Source organism: Giraffa tippelskirchi, chromosome 3 (genome assembly GCF_054371585.1).
Source record: "Giraffa tippelskirchi isolate mGirTip1 chromosome 3, T2T-mGirTip1v1.2.pri, whole genome shotgun sequence".
Classification (NCBI taxonomy): domain Eukaryota; kingdom Metazoa; phylum Chordata; class Mammalia; order Artiodactyla; family Giraffidae; genus Giraffa; species Giraffa tippelskirchi.
The window spans coordinates 25,194,466-25,214,661 of NC_137277.1; the positions used below are offsets into that span (position 1 = coordinate 25,194,466).

At 53.6% G+C, this 20,196-nt stretch overlaps 2 protein-coding genes and 1 non-coding gene across 39 annotated transcripts; 1 reads left to right on the top strand and 2 right to left on the bottom strand.

Moving 5' to 3' along the window:
* Positions 1 to 293: 293 nt before the first annotated feature.
* Positions 294 to 9,662, top strand: ABI3 (ABI family member 3). Of its 5 annotated transcripts, none has more exons than XM_081582553.1 (8): positions 294 to 424; positions 4,496 to 4,663; positions 5,627 to 5,803; positions 7,257 to 7,342; positions 7,532 to 7,627; positions 8,076 to 8,209; positions 8,747 to 8,884; positions 9,197 to 9,662. In XM_081582553.1, the coding sequence occupies exons 1-8, from the start codon at positions 308 to 310 to the stop codon at positions 9,358 to 9,360; spliced, it is 1,080 nt and encodes a 359-aa protein (XP_081438679.1). In that variant the 5' UTR covers positions 294 to 307; the 3' UTR covers positions 9,361 to 9,662. The 5 variants fall into 5 exon arrangements, with proteins under 5 accessions (XP_081438679.1, XP_081438682.1, XP_081438680.1 ...); XM_081582556.1 differs by having other exon boundaries at positions 8,801 to 8,884; XM_081582554.1 differs by having other exon boundaries at positions 8,079 to 8,209.
* A 341-nt stretch (positions 9,663 to 10,003) lies between these two features.
* Positions 10,004 to 17,041, bottom strand: PHOSPHO1 (phosphoethanolamine/phosphocholine phosphatase 1). 33 transcript variants are annotated; one of them, XM_081582519.1, is made up of 8 exons: positions 16,823 to 16,955; positions 16,188 to 16,243; positions 15,506 to 15,604; positions 13,414 to 13,524; positions 12,484 to 12,605; positions 11,453 to 11,763; positions 10,905 to 11,190; positions 10,004 to 10,373 (listed from the first exon to the last, which is right to left on the bottom strand). In XM_081582519.1, the coding sequence occupies exons 4-8, from the start codon at positions 13,456 to 13,458 to the stop codon at positions 10,073 to 10,075; spliced, it is 1,065 nt and encodes a 354-aa protein (XP_081438645.1). In that variant the 5' UTR covers positions 13,459 to 13,524; positions 15,506 to 15,604; positions 16,188 to 16,243; positions 16,823 to 16,955; the 3' UTR covers positions 10,004 to 10,072. The 33 variants fall into 33 exon arrangements, with proteins under 33 accessions (XP_081438645.1, XP_081438646.1, XP_081438647.1 ...); XM_081582520.1 differs by having other exon boundaries at positions 16,004 to 16,243; XM_081582521.1 differs by having other exon boundaries at positions 16,004 to 16,243; positions 16,690 to 16,955.
* LOC145543971 (small nucleolar RNA SNORA57) lies at positions 13,891 to 14,039 on the bottom strand. Its single transcript, XR_014081200.1, has one exon. It is a non-coding gene; the product is annotated as a small nucleolar RNA SNORA57 (small nucleolar RNA).
* Positions 17,042 to 20,196: the final 3,155 nt, after the last annotated feature.

Sequence of the window (20,196 nt, forward strand, 5' to 3'; positions counted from 1 at the left end):
GAGCAATCACAGCCGCCCCGACCTTGGCTTCCTCTGCTAGGAGGGATTGGGGGGCTGGGCCCCCAAAGGGGCCCCCCTTTTCTCCCTTCTTCTGGGCAGGGGACAGAGTGGCACAGGCCCAGGGAGTGGGGACTAACTTTCTCTTGTCCCCGCATGAGCATGCCTGCCCCTTGCTAGCAGGTTTGGGTCTCTCACGCAGAGGAAACCAAAAGCAATGAGAGGGAGGGAAGGCAGAGCAACCAATCAAGGGCAGAGTGAGGTGCAAAACCAGCAGGCTCCCTGGGGAGCCGGGCAGAGGCCAGGGGCCATGGCGGAGCTACAGCAACTGCAAGAGTTTGAGATCCCCACGGGCCGCGAGGCCCTGAGGGGCAACCACAGCTCTCTGCTGCGAGTCGCGGACTACTGTGAGGACAACTACTTGCAGGTAAGCAGAGCGGGTGCAGCCCTGGCACCCCAGCCCCTCCAGGGGCCCAGAGCCCATCCTGACAGGTGCTTGGCCTGGGCGTTGGCTGAGCTATCCACTCCAGGTCGGCTTCATCCCAGACCCTTAAATTCTAATGCTGACTCGTGCTCCCAGGCCCTCCTGTACTCCTCTTTCCCAGAGCCTCAGAGATGCCCGAGGAAGGCAGTGCTACCGCATCCTGCTATAGGCCTCACCCCCAGGCTCCTCTCCTTCCGAGGCTCTCACTCAGATCCAGAGGTCTAAAGACATGTCTTCATACACCTGTTGGTGCCATCATTCCATGTTCATGCTCGCTCTCGGTGAGACTTCAGAAGAACTTCCCAAATATTTTCTTGAACTTGAGATGGACAAGAGAAAACTCTGTCCCTGCTATCTGAGGGAGAGCTGAGAGATGTCACACTATGTTGGGTTAAAGAGATGAAGTTTGACTCAGAGGCAGGGGGATGGACAAAATGACTGCATGAAGCAGACTACCAGCAAAATGCAAGGAGAGTGGCATTTTAGAACAGTTTTCTAAATTGTGGGGTTGTCCCAGGACCCAGAGTAGGTGCTTGGATGAACAGAAGAGGACGGCCTTGTGAGACAGTGTCATTATTCCTGTTTCATAGATGAAGAGACAGCAGTTCAGGGAGGCAAAGTGACTTGTCCAAGGTCACATCGCTTGGCAATGGCAGAGCTGGGCATCAGCCTAGCCTTCCTGACTTCTGAAGCTGAACCCTCTCCTCTCTGCCTTCCCCTCCCTGACATGCTGTATGATTTTAAGACGGTTTATTTGCACTGGGACCTCCCAGCTCTGTAGGAGTGAGTGTTGAAAAAAAATAAAAATAAAAGGAGAAAATGCTTATGAGAAAATGGCAGATTAAAGAGAGATAATGGTAACAGCAGTTAAAGTGCTTTGCACCTGAACTGCCTTCATTGCCCCCTTCAGTCCTCACCCCAGCCTGTGAGGTGAGGACCACTCCTACTTCAGAGTCAGGAGACTGAGCTTCAGAAAGGTTAACTTACTTTTCCAGGGTCTCCAGGCTAATGGTAGAACCCGGATTTGAACAAGCAACTTTGACTTCAGAGCATTCTCCCCCAAACCTCTAGTTGAAAATGCTACCCCCGCTGTATATATTGAGTGACTGATTGTGGTAACTGCAGCTGAGCTGGAATGTGGCTTGTGAGCTAGCTACATTCCCCCAGCACTGGAAGGCAAGCTCCTCCTATGGACTAGGATGGAGGCTCCCTTTCCCATTCCTTCAGTAACTTCTGCGCATCTCAAAGCACTTCTGGATGGGTTCTCATCTGCACACACGGTGTGCACACAGAATTTGAGGTCAGAAAGACCTGAGTCCAATTTCCAGCTCCTGGACATGGGGCAAGTTTCCCTTGTGATTCTTATACCTTTTATCACAGTGGTCACATGGGTTAAACGTAGTAATGTATTAGCACATTTAGCCCAGTGTTTCTCCCTTAAGAAGGGCAGGATAAATGGCAGCTGTTACCATCATCATCACCTTTCATCATATGGATGAAAGACAAATATAGATATTCAAAGTTAATTCTAGTGAGGTGAAGCAGCCCTTGCAAAAACAGTCAGGGCATCAGAAGCCCTGACCCAGGTCAGAATCCTTGGATTTCAGCTTCCTTCATGCAGAACACTAACTACTAGACCACAGAACCTGTTACCTTTCCTGACTTCTCTGAGGATTTTCTGAGGAGCAAATGCCTAGGAAGGATTTGGATGACCTCTCAAAACTGGTCTTAAATAAGACCTGGTTCCCACGACCTCCCCCGCTTCCTCACACTCCCCCCTCTCCATCTCAAGCAGGTGTCAGGAAACCCTTGGGGAATCGGGGAAGACAGGCTGGGGTCAACTGCAGAGTTCTCTGTCAGGGTCCATTGAGTTTGTAGACAGGGTAATTTGCATGATAAATATGCAGTCAGCCATGAAGATGGATCCCAGACTTTTGTTTCTCTAGAGCTGACTTTGGGTCAAGACCAAAGCCAGGGGTCGGTAGGCATCCAGGCTCTGTCCCCCCAGAGCTGGGCCCAAGCAGACATGTTTCCTGTTTGGACTGACAGGAAAAATCCAGTGATGAATTCCACATGCCAGTCCAGGGAGGGGCGAGTACAAGAGAGGCCAGCTAATACAGAGGAGTAGTCGCTGCTCCATTCTGGGCCTTCATTTCCTCATCTACTAAAGGACAGTGTTGAACTAGAATTAGACCTGTTACTCTTTCTGGGTTGATCTCTTTGCCTTTTCAAGGCACTCAGTTATGTATGCTGGTGAGATGTAAATTGGATGCAAATAAGCAGTTCTTAGCCTCTTTTGGAACAAAAAGGCATGGAGAAGCAACTGAGGCAGAAGGTTCTGGGCCTGCCCTTTGGTTCAAGTTTCATTTGGGCTACACTGGATGCTCCCAGGTCTCTTTGAGCACCCTGCTTAGATAGGTTCTATGTCTGTTCTCCACTACGAGCCCTGAGGAGCAACTGAGGGCACTTAACAAGGAGACCTCAGGGTGCAGCCTTACTGATCAGTCTGCTGGCCTCTCCCCAGACTTGCCCTGGATTGGCCTCTATCCTCGTGTCCCAACCTGAGATGAGGAAGCTGCCTGGGGAACCAAATGACTAGAGAAGCAAACCCTCTTCAGTCTTCAGACACTTCCCTGTCCACCCCACCACCACTGCCTGGGAGTGTGGCCCTAGCTAGCACTGGGCATAGTGCCTGGCATGCAGTAGGAAGATGCTCAGCAAGTGTTTGGGTTTGAATTCAACCCACTGATTAGTTCACAAATGCATATTCATCAAGTTTCAACTGTATGTGGGGCACTAACTATTCCAGGATAGGATACAGAATAAAACAGATGAGCTCCCTGCCCTCATAGTGCTTACATTCTAGTGTGTGTGTCTGTGTACGGGGGGATAGATAATAAAGTATATAGATAAATAATTTCAGATAGTACTAAGTCCTATGAAGAAAACAGTAAATCTAATACAGAGTCAATGCAGAGGCGGGCTAGGGGAGATCTTAGGGTGGTGAGGGCAAGTGTCTCTGAAGACCTGAAGTATAGTAAGTGCAAAGGCCCTGAGGTACAAGCAATCTTAGCTTGATCAGGAACTGAGACCCAATAGCCAATGTGGCTGGAGGACTATGAGTGAGAAGAAGAAAGGAAGGGGATGAGGGTGAGGAGAAAAATAGGAGCCAGCCTTGTGAGACCCAATATAGGCCCTGGTTATATAGGCTACACTTCCCTGATGGCTCAGACAGTAAAGAATCTGCCTGCAATGTGGGAGGCCTGGGTTTGATCCCTGGGTTAGGAAGATTTCCTGGAGAAGGGAATGGCAACCCACTCCAGTATTCTTGCCTGGAAAATTCCACAGACAGAGAAGGCTGGTGGGCTACAGTCCATGGGGTCACAAAGAGTCGGACACTACTGGGCAACTAACACTTTCACTATATAGGCTACAGTTAGAAGTCGCTTTATTCTACCCCTCCTGGGCTTCAGTGTCTTATCTATAAAATGGACCAAATTATTGGTTCCCAAACACTACCTTGTAGACCAGAGCTAAGCCAGGAGCTCAGGAGTCACCTAAGGAGCTTTTAAAGGTACAGATTCATTGGCCTCATGCCCAGGGGATTCTGGCTAGAAGGTCTGGGATGAGGGCCTGAGGTTGGTTGTTTGGTTTACAAGTCCAATAATATCTCTTCCAGCCAGTGTTGACGTCCTCTTTCCTTTCTACTGTTCACCATTTACCACCCCCCCCAAAAAAAAACTATCTTCAGGAGGGTGGTAGGGCTAATCCTCAGTGTGACTATCTGAGAAGCATATCTTTACCTCCCCTTGGACCCAGTCCCCAGGGCTGCAGATTCACTTTCCTAAAACCCCTTGAGTCCTTCTTACCGAATCATTATTACAGAAACCTCCTCAAACATCTGATGGTAACCGCTTTCTCCCAACTCAGCCCCCATCTTCTTCATACCCTATCCCATCCCAGCCCACCCAGCCAAGGACCTAGTGGAACATGCCAGGGCTGTGTGTATTTCAGGCCACAGACAAGCGAAAAGCACTGGAGGAGACCATGGCTTTCACCACCCAGGCCCTGGCCAGCGTGGCCTACCAGGTGGGCAACCTGGCTGGACACACCCTGCGTATGCTGGATCTCCAGGCGGCTGCCCTGAGGCAGGTGGAAGCCCGCATGAGCGCAGTGGGCCAGGTAAGAGCTGGGGAAAGGCTGCTCGCCTCAGCCCCACCCAGACATCTTCTGCAGCAAAAGTTCTTTCCTGCCTTCCTCTACGTTCCAAACACTCACCTCTATCCCAGAAAGTTGGCACTTGCCAAGCTTTTTGAGCTTCCTTGTGTTTCAGGGGTGGGCCTTGCTGCCCCTTTGGACCAGGAACTCCCTAATGGCAGAACTCTTTCTGAATCCCTTCCTACATGATAGAAAGCAAGCTCTCCCCATCACAGTGGCTACATAGCACAGAAAAGAGGCAAACGGATGCTGTTTTCATCTAAACATGGGCGGTGACTTTATAAATATCCCAAAGTCAGACTGCTTGCTTGGCAAGGTCATTCTCGGCCCTGGAAGCACTGCCACCGCCACAGTGTCCCACCCCATCTTGCAGATACACCCTCCTCCTTCCTTCCTGAGTCCTTGGCTAAGGAATTACCCCATAAACCACATGCACAGAGCTACACATCAGCCTGGCCTGTGCATCACTTGCACGTTCAGTGTGAGTGTGTCTTTTTCTCTCACCCCAGCAGATTGAAGTTCCCACCCTCTCAGAGATGTAGGTTTCTCCAAAGAACATTCCAAGAGAAGTTGATTCGCTTACATTGTCCCCCAAGAGGGAGAGCTGGTTCAGCCTCGATTCTCAGCCACCTCCACGTTATCGCCCTCTGCTCCCAAGCTGGCCGAGTCTCTTCCCAGCACCCCTTAAGGATGCTGTGTTTTCTCTTTTCCTCTGGTTGCTGCTCAGCTAATAATAACCCTTGTTCTCTTCCACTGGAATTTGCTCCAAAGTGGCTCTATCCTCTCCTGGTAACTCTTTACCCAAATGCTGTGTGACCTTAGGGACAAAATTCACTCTTTCTCTGCACCTCACTGCCGCCCATGGCCTCTCCCCCTCTCCAAAGTCTTAAGGGAAAGAGCGCTGTCACCTCCAACTCTGTCACACAGATGGTGAACATGCATATGGAGAAAGTGGCCCGAAGGGAGATCGGCACCTTAGCCACTGTCCAGCGGCTGCCCCCTGGCCAGAAAATCATCGCCCCTGAGAGCCTGCCTCACCTCACACCCTACTACAGGAGACCCCTCAACTTCAGTTGCCTGGATGACATTGGCCATGGGATCAAGGTAGAGAGAGGGACCCCTCCTCTTTCTCCACAGCACACCCTCTTTTTTTAAGGCCACACCTCATGGGGATCTTGTTTCCCCAGTCCATGCCCCATGCAGTGGAAGCGCAGAGCCCTAACCACTGGACAGCCAGGGAAGTCCCCCCACCCTCTTCTGCCTCATGGCTCTCTTCTCTCTAGACCCTCAGTTCTCTTCCAGGACCATGTTCTTGTCCCACTCTGCAGCCCCTTTCCTTCTTCATTCCCTAAAGCCATTGCCCTAAGTAGCTCTGCAGCTCCATGGGGCCCCCCTTATAGGAGAGGGGGCCCATCTTCTTCCTTAAAAATTCATCATGACCTTTCTCTTAATAATTGACCTTTACCCTTATCACATGACTGCTGAGAATGCCATCTGGGCTCACACATACGCACTTGTGGGTACAGGATGGGTGCATGTGTGGAGGGGAAGAGCGGAGAAGGAGGATGTCAGGGTGCATGAGAATGGCTCCCCAGCCACATGAGAACAGCAACTTCCTCTGTCTGGAGGTTTGAGGTCACTGTGCTGAACAGTCACCCAGAGTTGCTGTTGGGTGGGGAGGGTGGGGGATGTAGGCACTCAAATGAGGACATGGTGAAGACTGGCATTTTCTTCACAGCCCACCTCCTTCTGCGAGGTGAGAGAGGACACACCCTTAATTCCATTTTATCCATTCCTTGACCCCACACTTCAACATTCCAGATTAGATTGGCTGCTGTCCTGTATCTAAACGGCCCCTTGATTTCCTTAACACAACATCTCCCCCCAAAACAGAAAGCATACTCCCTCCTTCAGTCGCCAGGCCCTCTTAGCAGTAAGTTCTTCCTTTCATCCAACCTAAATTCTTTACACCTGAGTTCAAGTCCCTTTTTTCTTGTCCCTAGGGGAGCATAGCAGAGGACATGATTCCTCATGTACTTATTCTTGGGAAAACTCCATCACCAACTGAAGTGCTCTCTTGCATATGAGTTCACAGCTTGTCACTTGAACACTCTGTACATTCTGCTCCTCTCTGCCCTGAACTCCCCAAAGCCAGTTCCTCAGGCCCGCGAAAATGACAGGTGGGAGGTTTCTACCTCAACCTCTACCTCCTCAGCTGTGGGCTGGAGTTGGGGTTTCTCAGAGTTAAAGCCCACAAAGCTGAGCGCTCAGAGGCTTTGGGCGAGAGTGGGGCTCAGCTGCTGAAGCCCTGCAAGAGGAAGTGGCCTGCAGACCCTGCCTGCCTGAGCCTATGGCAGATTTAAGGCCCGGTCTGCCAAGAGCAAGACTGAGGGGGGTGGGGTGGGAAAGCGGGCTGGGAAGTGGAAGTCGGAACTTGCTCTCCCTCCTCTCCACTCTCCCAGTTCTCGTCTGCCCCTCCCCCATTCCTCTCTGGGATGGAGGGGGGCTGTTTCAGGACCCTATGTGTGTCAGCCCCCGCCCCCTGCTCCCCCCGCAGGATCTGAGCACTCAGCTATCGCGCACCGGGACCTTGTCTCGTAAGAGCATCAAGGCGCCTGCTACTCCCGCCTCCGCCACCCTAGGGTGAGGTCTCCCCACAATCCTAACCTGCCCCCCCTCACTCCCCCCAACCAGAAACTACTCCCCACCACCCGCCCCTTCAAGCCAGGCGCCAAACTTCCTCCTCCGACAACTGCCTCTTCTCCCCGAACCAACCTCTGCTGGCCTGACGCCTTCTCCCTCGACATCACCCCTCCTATCTCCCCACCTCAGGAGAGCGCCCCGGATCCCCGAGCCCGTGCAGCCCCCCGTGGTGCCCGACGGCAGACTCTCTGCTGCCTCCTCTGCCTCCTCACTGGCCTCGGCCGGGTGAGCCGCACAGGTTTTAGGTTGGGGGGTGCTCATGAAGGTGGGACGGAGAAGGCAATGGCACCTCACTCCAGTACTCTTGCCTGGGAAACCTCATGGACGGAGGAGCCTGGTAGGCTGCAGCCCGTGAGGTCGCTAAGAGTCGGACACGACTGAGCGACTTCACTTTCACTTGCATGCACTGGAGGAGGAAATGGCAACCCACTCCAGTATTCTTGCCTGGAGAATCCCAGGGACGGAGGAGCCTGGTGGGCTGCCGTCTATGGGGTCGCACAGAGTCGGACACGACTGACGCGACTTAGCAACAGCAGCAGCAGCAGCATGAAGGTGGATTAAAACTGCGGACCACAAGGGCGGAGCTTGTGATTGAAGGGGCGGGGTCAGCTTGGGTATTGAGTTAGGAAGTTGTCCCCCAACCCAGCAAATCCCCTTTCTCTCTGGTCTTCAGCAGCGCCGAAGGTGTCGGTGGGGTCTCCATGACCAAGGGACAGGCAGCCCCCCCACCCCCACCCCCACCACCTGCTGCCCCTGACTTCTTCCTGCTACCCCCTTCGTTGGAGAAACTGTCTCTGCCCCCACCGGGTAAGGAGCCCCGCCCCCTCTTCCTATCTCAACGTTTGGGGTCGTTTTCTCACCTCTCCATTCTTCCCACCCCACCTCACCCCAGTTGAATCCAACTGGGCCTATGTCAGTGAATACTTTGTCCAAGGTAGGGGTGACAGGAAGAAAGCAGAGGAAACAAGCTAACATAATGTAGCCTCTGCTTTTTACCAAGTCAAAATTTCTCATCCATTTTCTTAAATTTGATGGCTTAGGATCTTCACACTCCCATTCAACAGATGAAGAAACTGAGCCTGTGAGGTTAAATTAAGTGACTTGCTCAAGGCTTGCTCAGCCAAGTGGCAGAGTCTGATCACCCTACACTGTTCAACATTGCTGAGTTTACTGAGCACTTACTACCTGCTAGAGGCACTGTGGGAGGAGCAGGATGAACAAGAGCTGCAGGCAGAGTACATCAAATGGGTAGATCCCGGGGCCCTGCTCTCCAACAGTGAAGTTTCTTGGAGTGGATGGGGGGTTGCCTGTGTCACACTTGCAGGCTTTCTGCTTCTCTCCCAGCCCCAGAGCTGCCCATGCCCCTTGACCTGCCCCCTCCTCCACCCCTGGATGTAGATGATCTGGAGCTGCCACCTCCGCCCCCACCAGGCTTTGGGTCCGAAGAGCCCAGCTGGGTCCCTGATGCGTACTTGGAGAAAGGTACTTGAGTCCTGGGACTGAAGGGCAACAGATCGTGGGGTCAGGTTTCCCCCAACTCTTCTAGCCCAGAGCCATTCTCCCTTCCATTTGCAAAGGTGTGACCCTGTTATTCCCCCCCCCCACACACACACACAGAAAAGCAGCTGGCCTGATATTGAGTATTAGCTCAGCTGGGGAGGAGCCCAGGGCTTAGTAGAAGGCATCTCCTGCCTCAGTCCCCATGGTGCTCCCTAGAGTGCAGTGTGTGGGCCCCAGCATCCCAGGGTGCGGCAGGAGGCACATCTCACGGCACCCTCCCCTCTCTCCCTCCAGTGGTGACACTGTACCCATACACCCGCCAGAAGGACAACGAGCTCTCCTTCTCTGAGGGCACAGTTATCTGCATTACCCGCCGCTACTCTGATGGATGGTGTGAGGGTGTCTGCTCCGAGGGGTCTGGATTCTTCCCTGGGAACTATGTGGAGCCCATGAGCTGACAGCCTGGTCTCTGTGATGCTGATTCAAGCACTGCCTTGAGTGAGCCTGAGTCCCACACCAAAGCCAGCTTCACCCAAGACTGGTCCGGGCTTGCACACCTCTGGGCTCTTAACTGTTGTCTGTCCCTTCCCCCCATTGCAGTGGGAGGGAGTCCTGGGAGAGGTAGCCAGAAGCCTGCTAGAGACAGGAAAGAACTGGAAGCCAAGGTGTTTGGTGATCTTATCCACAGAGGGCCCTTGGACCATGCAAGACAGGGTCTCCAGCTGCAAGTGCCAACTTGGAATAAAACTGGTGACCTCTTGATGATTGCCCTGCAGGGTGGGGGGCGGGGCGTGCCGAAAGATTGAAAAGTAACCTGGTTTTTAGGCTCCCGCTGATTGAGTCCCTTTGTCTGCCCTAAGCAGGAATATCTCCCATCTCCTCCCTGCTTGAGCTCTCTCCATGAGACCTTTGTGCCACTCTGTGAAGACAGGCTGCACCCTGCTCTTTTGCCTGTTCCTTGCCTTATGTATTCAGTCTTGGTTCCCCAAACTGGACACTCCTCCAAGAGTGGGGTCCAGCTCCCTCACTTAAGTGGGGCTTTCTGAGAGATCATCTCACCCTCATCCCTCAGACTGCGGCGCGAGAGATCTCAGGCACCTCTGCCCCTTTACCGCCTTTATAGCTCTGAAACACCAAAAGAGGAGGGGGTTGGGTTTCACTGGCTCTGCTTTAAAACATCATGGCTTTCTGTTCCATACTGGAGGGGAGGGGTTCAGAGGGTCCAGTCGGCGGGGCGACTTTGGTTAAGTCCCTGGTTTCTTGCTGCATAGACGAGGCTGGAGTGCGAGGAGAAGTCGTCGCGTTCTCTGAGGTCCCTGGCTGGCCGGACCCAAGCCCTGGACAGTGTGCTACCTCATTCCACCACCAGGAGGCTATTGTTCCTTCTGGCATTTCTTCCTGTGGGAACGCTGACAGCGTGGGTGGGAGGAGGCAGGAGTGTAGTGCAGGGTCACAGAAGGTAAAGCAAGACCTAGGCCCGAGACTGGCGTCGGTGGAGAGCACCATCTCTCCGCGGGGAGTCTGGGGCTGAAGGGGCGTGGGGAGGAATTTCAGGACCTGGGTCCCCCTGACGGGAAGTCTGCGGGAGGGAAGTCATGCGGCCCAAGGCAACAGTTAATGCAACACAGTGGGAGATGTTCCTTCTCTACCCTGCCAGGCAACCCCTTCCTCCCAGTTGGGAGAGGGCAAGGTTTTTTGAAAACACTGTTGCCTGCTTAGGTCTGCGCACCACCCTGGTGGGGCCAAACTCCAGAATTCGCTTGCAGTGGACCTGGGGGAGACAGCCAAGCTGGGTTAACTGCATAGATGGGGACAGCTCCGAACTCTCTCCTCCAGCCCCCAAACGGACGAGTTCCGGATTCCGGAAATTCCCAGAGGGACCCACCAAAACGAAAGGGAAAGGAAATAATAAAACTAGGTTTGTCTTTCCCTGTCCCCAGTCCCCGGCCCCTTTCCCGCCGGGCGCCCCCTGTAGGCCGCGTCCTCAGCACGTCTTCAGCACCTGTTGCAGATGGAGGCGCACTTCGGTGGCATTTTCCCAGGGTACCACGCTGGCGCGGAAGGAGCTGGGCTCAGCCTTCTGTGCCTCCTGGATAAGGCGGTGCATGGGGTAGCCGCGGCGAGGGAAGGCCACATCGCCACCGGCCAGCAGCCCCATGGGACAGAAGTCGTTGGCGCCGTCGCCCACGTAGAAAAGGCGCTCGAAGTGCACGCCGTCGTGGGCCCGCTCGCGCAGGTAGTCGCTGAGCACCTTGTGCTTGCACATGTTGGCGGGGCAGCGCGCGCAGCTGTGTGAGTGGAACGGCCTTAGCGCCAGCAGCCCCCGAGCGTCGGGCCCGGAAGGGTTGCTGAAGATGCGGCGAAACAGGCCTTGGTGGCCAGCGGCGCGCAGCGCGCTCTCCACGCCAAAGGTGTTGGCGTCTGAGATGAGAATAACCTCAAAGCAGGAACCCTGCTTGGCCACAAACTGCAGCAGTTCGCCCATGCCGGGTGACAAAGGGATGGACTCGTAGACGGCGCGCAGGTCTCGCGGCCGCACGCCCTGCTCACCCAGGTACTGGAAGACGCGCTGCATGTACTCGTTGTAGAAGCCCTCGCGGTAGGTGGCACGCAGGCTCTCCGGGAGCCGCTGGCCCGGCGCCGCGCGCACAATCGAGTCGTCGCTGTTTTCGTCCACGATAGTCTCATCAAAGTCGAAGGTCAGGAGGAAGCGCGGCGAGCCCTGCACAGCCATCCCGCCGTCCTGGGAGCAGGGGAGAGAGCAGGAGGAGGAGGGAGCAAGCAAGAGGGGGCGCGGCAGGAGCCAGCCCGGGAGAGGCAGGTTAGCGGGCCACGGCCAGAGATGCTGGCACATCCAAGACCTGAGGAGGACCCAAGGCTGGTTAAGCTGGTTAAGCAACGCCGCCGTCCCCACCCCTGCCTTCCCTGTCCACCCTCTTCCACTTCTGTGTTAACTGCTCTGGGGTTTATCCTCAGGGGACCATCCTCCTGAACCCTGAAGGGCTTCCTTGGCACCTTCCTTCTACTCTCATCTGGGGCCATGGGGGCTTAACCGAGGTTCGGGAGAGTCGAAGAGGGAAGAGCAGCTTCCAAGGGGTCACTCCGTTGGGAAGGTTTCTGGACTAGACCATTCTAGAGACTTCCAGTGACCCCTTGTTGGTGGTGGACACAGGGAAGGTGGGAGGGACTCTCCACTCCCTCTTCCCTAACATAGTCAAGGGAAACCATTCATTCATTCAACTGGAGCATATTCATCATTCCACTTTTCAGCCATGTAGAGCCAATGGCTTGTAGGACTGTGGTGGACAGTAGAAGCCAGGGAAGACTTGTTGGCACTACCCAAGGCATGTGGGCAATCAGTGCCAGGCCTGGAGAGTGAGGTGTCTGGGCTTCAGCATTGGCCAGAGAACTGGATTTTAGCTCTTGGAAGAACCAGGTAGGTGGACTGGCCACCCAAAATCCAGGCAGGCTCTGTGAGTGGCTTCCAGCCAGGTGGCACTGGGCAGGGGTCCAAGGATGGGACACAACTTCTCTGGGGCGTTTTAGGGCCCTGTGCTGACAGCTCATCACTAATCACTTGCCAATTCCCTGGGATGAACTTGTCAGCGGATGGGGTTTCTGCCAGAGTCCGAAGCAAGCGGGCAGCAGGAGAAGCTGTGGGACTTGGGGAAGTAGGAGCCTCCCGCACCAGGCCACGACATACCTGGGAGATAGGTAAGGAAGAGGAAAGAGAGCAGCAGTGGCTGAGAAGGCAGAAGGAGAGGTAGTGCGGGGATGGTTGGGATGGAGGGAATGAGGAAGGAGTGGGGAAGAAGAGGGCCAGGAGGACATCATGCTAGGGGAGCACAGGGCAGAAGGGATAGGAAGAGTCAGGGTGGGGAGCTCCGGAAAGTCAAGACCTTGGGATGGTCATGTTAATGGGGGATAAGGGAGAGGATGCGGGGCAACATGGCAAAGGTGAGGGCGTGAAGGCAAGCATGCGGAGAGCAGAAGCCCTCTGCAGCTTGCCCCTGCCATGGAGGGGCAGCAAGCAGACTGCACAGCTTCAGAGTATCACTGTGCTGTCTTTCTCCCTCTCGACCTTCCACCCCAATTAGTTGTGACAAAACCAGTCCTCTTTCTGGTTTCTTCCTAACTCCCTTTCCAATATTCCTGTGATGTTTATGGCCTGGCACATCCTGTAAAATGGAAGTCCAAGGCTCCTAACTTCTGAGTTGGGATTTCAACTTGGCTATCTGCCTCCCTAACAGAATTGTCCCTTCAACTTCATGCCTACAGTCACTCTCTGGTCTCACCAACATCTATCTGAGTTTCAGTGGCCCAGGATTCCTGGAGTTGAGGATATAAAGCATCAGGGCCCCATGCTTGGGATGGAAGCTTCCAGGGATTAGTGGAGGCGCAATAGAGGTGAGAACAGGCTTAAAAGAAGCTGGATAGGGCTCCTCCCACCCCATGATGGGAACATGGAGCTGAGGCCTCATCCTAAGAGACCCCTGGAGGGACCCACTTACCCTAGACAGGCATCGGAGGCCAGCAACTGGAAAACACCCGCTCATTGTCAGTACATCACTCTGAGCACGACCTGTAGGGATTGTTGGCCTCCAGCCGTCGGTCCAGAGCTCCTGACAACCATACAAGGTCTGTGTGAGGGTGCCCAGTCAGGTGGCTTTTTTTTCCACCACTAACATCCACCTGATCCTATCTCCTCTCCTGAGCCCCAGGAACCACTCAGTAAAAACAGCCCATCAAATAAGCTAAGGACCACAAGGCCCTTGCTAGGCATCCTCTTAACAATCCCTCATGATGCTGGAAAGGTTACAGATATTATTAAAGACCTAGAAAGGGTAACCAACTTGTGCAAACATCACCCACTGTATATGGCAGAGACAGATCTCAAAATCAGATCTCAGAGTCTGAGACCGGTGTTTTTTCTCTATATGTTTTTTTTTTTTTGCTGCTTTTTTTTTTGTTGTTGCTTTTTTTTTGCTCTATGTCCCGGCGCTTGAGGATAGAACCGGCGGACTGCTGGCCGCCGGTACCGAAGACATGACGCCGAGGGGGCCAGAGCCCGTTCCCTCTACCTCCGTACATTACGCGGATCGGGACTGCACGCCCGACCCCCGCCAAGAAAAGGAGGGTTGCCCCTTTCTTGTGTATGGTACATCATGGTTTACAAATCAGCTTCACTCATATTCTGTCCTTGCTCATCACAAGTCCATGGATTCATCAGATGAAAAGAACTCAGAGATTAAATAACTTGCCCAAGGCTATGATGTTTCCATGGGGCAAAGCCTGGTTCACGAACACCTGGCCACAGCTTTGCCTGCCCTCTGTCCTCAAAAGGAAAGAGGCAGATGCCCAGGGCTGGGCATCCACTGCAGCTGGAGGGCTAGGACCCTTGGGTACCACAGGTGATCTAGGACTGTCTCACTCCCTGGTGCTTCTAGAGACTGGCAGTCCGCCAGGAGTCAGGTTGAAATTTCTGCCAGATTTTGCTATGTGACTTTGGGGACAGGATTTGGCTTCATGGGGGCTTCACCAATGCTGCTTCAAACCTACAACTCCCAGTTGCTCCCCTCGACCTTGGGTTTAAATGAGAGACTAGGTGCAGCTGGGACACATCTGGACTGCTACTGTGAGCCAGGAGACTAGACAGGGGAAGGAGCAAAGGTCTGGCTGGCTGCTGCCCTCTGGTGGTGAGAGTCAGTGACCCTGGGTACCCCTCTGACTTTGTCAAGGTGACTCTCCCCAGACCATCCCAGGACAGCAAGGAGAAGCAACAGCTTCTCAAGAAAGAGACAGGGACTTCGCAGGAGCAGGGCACCAGTCAGAGGAAGGGCTCCCTCCATCTTGAGGTACCCCATCTGTCCCCACTCTCTGGCTACACATGGAATAGGGGTTTCAGCCTTTTCCCTAAGAATTTGTAGTCTAGGAATCTAGTTGTGGGCAAAGCTGAATGGGGCAGTGGGCAACAAGAGGGAAGGGATTGGGAGAGGAGACACAGGTCAAAAAGATGGGAGAGAAGGGGAGGGAGGCATGTGAGGTAAAGGAAGGGCATGTTTGGGGGGTTAGAGGTGGGAGGGCTGTCCCCAGGTCCCATCTAGATGGACTTTCACCCTTCCAGAATCCTGGCTGATATTACATGTCCCCCAGGGGACAGGTGAGTCCAAAGAGGAAAGGTCAAAGGATGCCACACCCCTTGGAAAAGCAAACATGGACAGACACATGCCAGGCAGATGTGAAGATAAAGGGTCTCCAGGAATCACCCAGAGACCAGCTTTCATTGCTTTGTCCTTGGTTCTTTTTTTTTTTTTTTAATTTGGTGGAATAGTCTACTTGTTTTTAATCATGTTCAAAACTTCTCAGCAAAAGTCAGGTTCTTTTCATTAATATTAGTATTCAGGGAAATTAGAAAAACGTTTATTGTTGGTGAGTTGCCCTTGTTTGTTTTAGTCCCCAGAGCAGAAAGCCAGACAACCTGGATTTCTTCCCTTCGAAATTGAGAAGGCCATGCTGCAACACCCACCCCTACCCCATAGTAGTCAGAGGCACCCCAGGCCCCACTGAAATCTGGCTCTTGGGACATTCAGAGAGGTCACTCACCTCTGGAAGCTTTCTCCTGAGTGATTGAATCCTCTTGTGGTCACCAAATAGAGTCCCTCAGAGGAAAGGGGGACAGGACCTCTGAGCTTTTCCAGCAGGCTAGAGCAGAGGAGAGAAGGGTTTCATTGGGCTGGAAGGAGTCCATATTATAGTTCTACCTAAAACCAGTGTTTCCCCCACCCTACACCCGCCCCTCGCACCCCTACATCTTTTTACACAAGTGCTGTTACATTATATCCGTGGGAATAGGATGTGAGGACACCTTTGGAGTGGGGGAACAAAGTTTGAAAATTCCCATTAATGGATGATTGGAGTCCACAGGGCAGTGTTCCACAAGAAACTGCAGGATAAGGATGTGGCAGGGGCAAGGATCCCAGAAATACTACAGTAACAAGTCCTCTGCTCAAGACTAGGTCTCCTAGTATCAATCACTAGAAATCACTTTCCACCACTAAGCTGGAATTCTCCCCCTCCCCCAGACAGCATTCCCAACTTCACCATGGTTTCTTCCTTGGTCCCTTCCTTCACCACTAGCGGTGAATAAGAAAAACAAAAGCCCAGAGAGGTCAAGCTAACATCCTGGGTCACACAGCATCAGAATCAGGATTAGAACTAGAACTCAAGGGTCTCTGCTGCCTCTTGGGAAAACTGCAGCCAGAACTTCCTCTATTGCCCTGGAGACTCCCCTGGGTTGTGAGCTTGTTGTCCTGACAGCTGGGTTGACGTCCTGGAGCTCTCCTGCCAGTGAGAAAGATAGGACCAGGAGTCACCTCTGTGTTTGCACTGCCTGGGTAGACAAGCTAGGAGGGGATCTTCAGTGGGCAAGGAGGTGGCAGCTGCCGGTGGAGTCCGGGGAGAGATATTTTTAGAGGTGGCTGGAAAGCAGGCACTCTGGCACACCCCCAGCTGGCCGGTGCTTCGCTCCAGTGCGGGGCGGCGGCGGGTGGTGGAGGGCGGACAGTTCGGGAGCCCAGGGGACTCGTGGGTGGCAGGGAGCAAGGAAGCACGGATTCCTTCGCCTTGTCTGTGTCGGGAATGGAGCGACAGCCGGACACCTAGTCCCTTGGGTAGGAGAGGAACTCATTCCTCTGCTCCAGCGACTCCCCCACGGACACGCGCGTGAAGGAGCACTTTCAGACCCAGCGCAGTCCCCACCCCACGCTGGGACCCCAGCCTTCCCCTACCTCGGCGAGTCCAGGACTCACGTGGGGAGCGGCGGCGGCAGAGGTCTGTCCCGGCTGAGTTTGGAGTGTGAAGAGTGGGGGGACACGGGCTAGCTGAGGTATTTGGGCTCAGGATGGAGCAAGGGGTGCTTACGGGAATTGGAGGGGATGCGGTGTCTTATCCACCCCCGGATTTCTGGGCTTCGGCTCTCACTAGTCCCTCCAGTCCGGAGGGGCCGTGGATGATGTGCGTCTGGGCCGTCCCCTCCACTTGCCCCCCATCCCCCCGGGCCGCCGCCGCGTCCCCTTTAAATACCCGGGAGCCGGAGCCGGAGCCGCGGCTGGCGCTGCGGCTGCTGCAGCACCGGAGCCCACCGCAGTCTCCGCACGTCACAACCGGTTGTCCAATCACAGCGGCGTCGGAGCACATCAAAGGGGCGGGCCGCCGGTAGGCCACGCCTCCCAGCGGCTCCACAGGCTCCCGGAGCGCGAGCGAAGGTGGGATTGGGCGCCGCCGGGAAGGAGGGTGAAGATGTAGCGCATCCCTTCAGAGGAGCGTGGGTGGGGGGCACCCTCATTAGAGCGGCTGCTGGGCTCTACGTAAGTCCCACCCACACACCTGGAGATGCCAGGGCAATGGACTTTCTCCACCCCCGCCTCCAGAGCTCTGATCCCCGGGACTTGCAGAAATGCACCCCCACCTCCAGCCCTCATTCTGTTCTGCGCTCCTAAGCCCGAGGGTAGGCTTCGTTTGACCCCGCCCAGGAAAAGCAGTTCCTCTCCCATGTGCGCAAAGCTGGTCTGGTTGGGTGCCCTCTGCCCTCCAGGCGGAGTCACTCTGCGCCGCTACTTGGGACCCTTGCGCCGGTTACAGGTTAGAGAGGACTGCGGACCCTCCCGCTCTCCTATCCTGTAAACACTGAGTTGGGGACCAGACTCTCTGCCCCTTTGCAAATAGTGTTGTAAATAAAAACCCCGACTTTCTCCTCGCTTCCTGAGTCCTTTCCTAGCCACACCCGCTCCACCGTTATGCCCTCCCACCCTGGTGGTGAGGAGTAGAGATCATGTTTAGAGAGAAAAGAAATGTACTGCGAACACACTATGAACCTAGGTCGCAGCACTTAACGGTTGAATGTTGACAGCAGCAGAAATTGAGTTCAAACCCCCGCACAGCTAACTCAGACGGAGTCACAAAGGGACTGTGTAGCTAGGAAGAAGGTGGGCACCCCCGTGCCTGGATCTAACTTCAGTCCTCCCTAGTCTCCCTGGCTCCACGCTTGGAAGAAGAGAAGGAGCAAATGCAAAGGGCCTGAGTCATCTGGGAGCTGGTAGGGCTGGAAACCCGAGGTAGCAGGGTCAGTCAGGGAGTATCCTTATCTCTGTGCCAGGGGCTAGGGGTACATTGATGAACAGGACAAATGTGTGCCATGCTTCCATATATACAAAAGGAAACAAACGCTTTAAAGCTGCAAACCTGACCCTTGAAACTCTTACCAGTAACCCCCAGTGTCCCAGCTCCTTCAACTGATCGGCTGCTTCACTTCATCTTACACCCCTGTCTTCACCCCTCACCTTTTTCTCTTGCTCTCCTGTTGGGGCCCTCTCCTCCTCAGGACCACGCCCACCCCATTTGCTGAAGGAGCTCAGCCTGGACATCATCTCTTGCCCTGTTATGCATCCTGCAGCCCCTTTTATTATACTGACCACATGTGTACTAACAGAGCACATAGTGTATGCCACAAGTGTAAGCACGTAGGGTAGGGGGGCCCCAGAGAAGGAGATCAGGCATGGCCTTCTTGACATGAGAGGCCATTCCTTTTTTTTTTTTTGAGAGGCCATTTTTTCCTAAGCCATTTTGTGATCTTAGCCTGGCCACAATGATTATCAGTGACAGGTCTCACTAATTAACGAGCTTAAGGAAAGAACACAGGGAAAGCAGTCAAGAAAAAATAGTTCAATGATAAAACAGAGTCCAAGTTCCTTCTCAAGGGATACATAGCAATCTGATACATATCTTTGAGTTCTGCAGGAACTATGGCCCCAACCCAGGTGGAGGATGGAATGATAGTGTTGACCCTTCCGACTTCAATCAAGTAAAGCTTGAACTCTGTTGACCTTTGTCCCAACTCTATGTTGAATCTCTTCTGCTCAAGCCCCTTCATGAATACTCATATACCAGGCAAACCCCTTCAAGAATGCATGTACCCTTAGCTTGAAACTTCCCCAATTTTGCTGATCAGAGAGACACTGCTTTGGGAAAGATCTCCTTGCTTGCTGTAAGTAATAAATCTTTCCTTCTCCCTCTCTTTGGCTTGGTTGTGTCTAGTGGCTCCACACCCACCAAGAGTTTTCAGGTAACATAAGTATTTTTCCATGTGTCAATTCATGGAATCCTTACCACCCTATGAAGTGGGCTCATGGCTTACTTTACTGTTGGGAAATCAAGGCACAAAGAGTTAAGCTAGTCCAGGGCCACCCAGCTGGTGAATGGTGGCACTGGGCCTCCAACCTAGTTGCCTTAATCATCTCCCCACACTATCCCTTCTCATTTAGTGTCTGCCACCCTACTTCTCCTACAGGAGACATGAGGAGACCAAGTTCATCTTATTTATTAATGTCCCCTAGTCCCTAGCATATAGACCCTGGCACCGTAGGCCTTGGATGTTTGTTATTGGATGAAACAAGTCCCCTGCTGTCTTCTTGTCTCAATGTTAGTGCTCCATTTGTGTTCCCTCCTTAACTCTTCATACCAGGGTCCCTTCGGATTTATTCCCACTTTACAACAGGGAAATTGAGATCAAATGACTTGTCCAGGGTCACATGCTCCCAGGAGGCTCTTGATGCAATTAGCCCTTTTAATCTTGTTTCCAAATTCACTGCTGGGGCTGGGGGAGGAATGGACAGAGAACTTACTCTGTTGAGAAAGTAGAGAGAACTCACTACTCTCTATAGTGAGTAGCTGGGAATACCAAAGCTCATGGGGGCTTCCTGCAAAGTGCCTTTGTGGAATAAACGTGGAAATTCCTAGTTCTCCCTGCACTAAAATTTTCACTACACAAACCTATGTCTCTTTAAACTTTCTCCTCTCATCGTGCCAATGAGTCAGCAAGTTGGATGATCAGTCATGTGTCTAAAGATGGGGACAGAAGGAACGGGAATTCCTACCTGCTGCCCCACCCTATCCCTGCCCCCAGCAGATTGAGGCCTCTGCACAGCGTTCGTTCCGGGCTGCAGAACTTCCTCCCTCACTACGGGGTTCACCTTAGAACTCAAGCTAGTCCATCTGGCAGAGAACTTGTGGGGACAGGAGTCATCTGAGGTGACAGGGACAGGAGTCCCTGATGAACTCTGACTCAGGCAGCCAGGGAGGGAGCTTTCCAGCTAGTCCTCACAAAGAGGGTGTGATTCTTGCCGGAGGCTTCCGTGGTAGAGCTGGGGAGGTCAGAAGGCCAGGAATGTGGCCTCTGACTCTCCAGTCGGCTTGGTGGGCAGGAGGGGCACAGACCAGAGAGAGGAGTGGATCGCCGC

Excerpts from the sequence above, each read along its gene's own strand:
- PHOSPHO1 (XM_081582518.1), bottom strand. The coding sequence starts at position 13,458 with ATGAGCGGGTGTTTTCCAGTTGCTGGCCTCCGATGCCTGTCTAGG. Across the intron at positions 11,764-12,483 it reads AAGTTCATCCCAGGGAATTG|GTCTTGGATGTGCCAGCATC; the intron begins GCAAGTGATTAG and ends GGTCCTCCTCAG. Across the intron at positions 11,191-11,452 it reads GCGCGTCTTCCAGTACCTGG|CTGCGCGCGCTGCCCCGCCA; the intron begins GTGAGCAGGGCG and ends CCACTCACACAG.
- ABI3 (XM_081582553.1), top strand. The coding sequence starts at position 308 with ATGGCGGAGCTACAGCAACTGCAAGAGTTTGAGATCCCCACGGGCCGC. Across the intron at positions 4,664-5,626 it reads GCATGAGCGCAGTGGGCCAG|ATGGTGAACATGCATATGGA; the intron begins GTAAGAGCTGGG and ends TCTGTCACACAG. Across the intron at positions 8,210-8,746 it reads ACTGTCTCTGCCCCCACCGG|CCCCAGAGCTGCCCATGCCC; the intron begins GTAAGGAGCCCC and ends CTTCTCTCCCAG.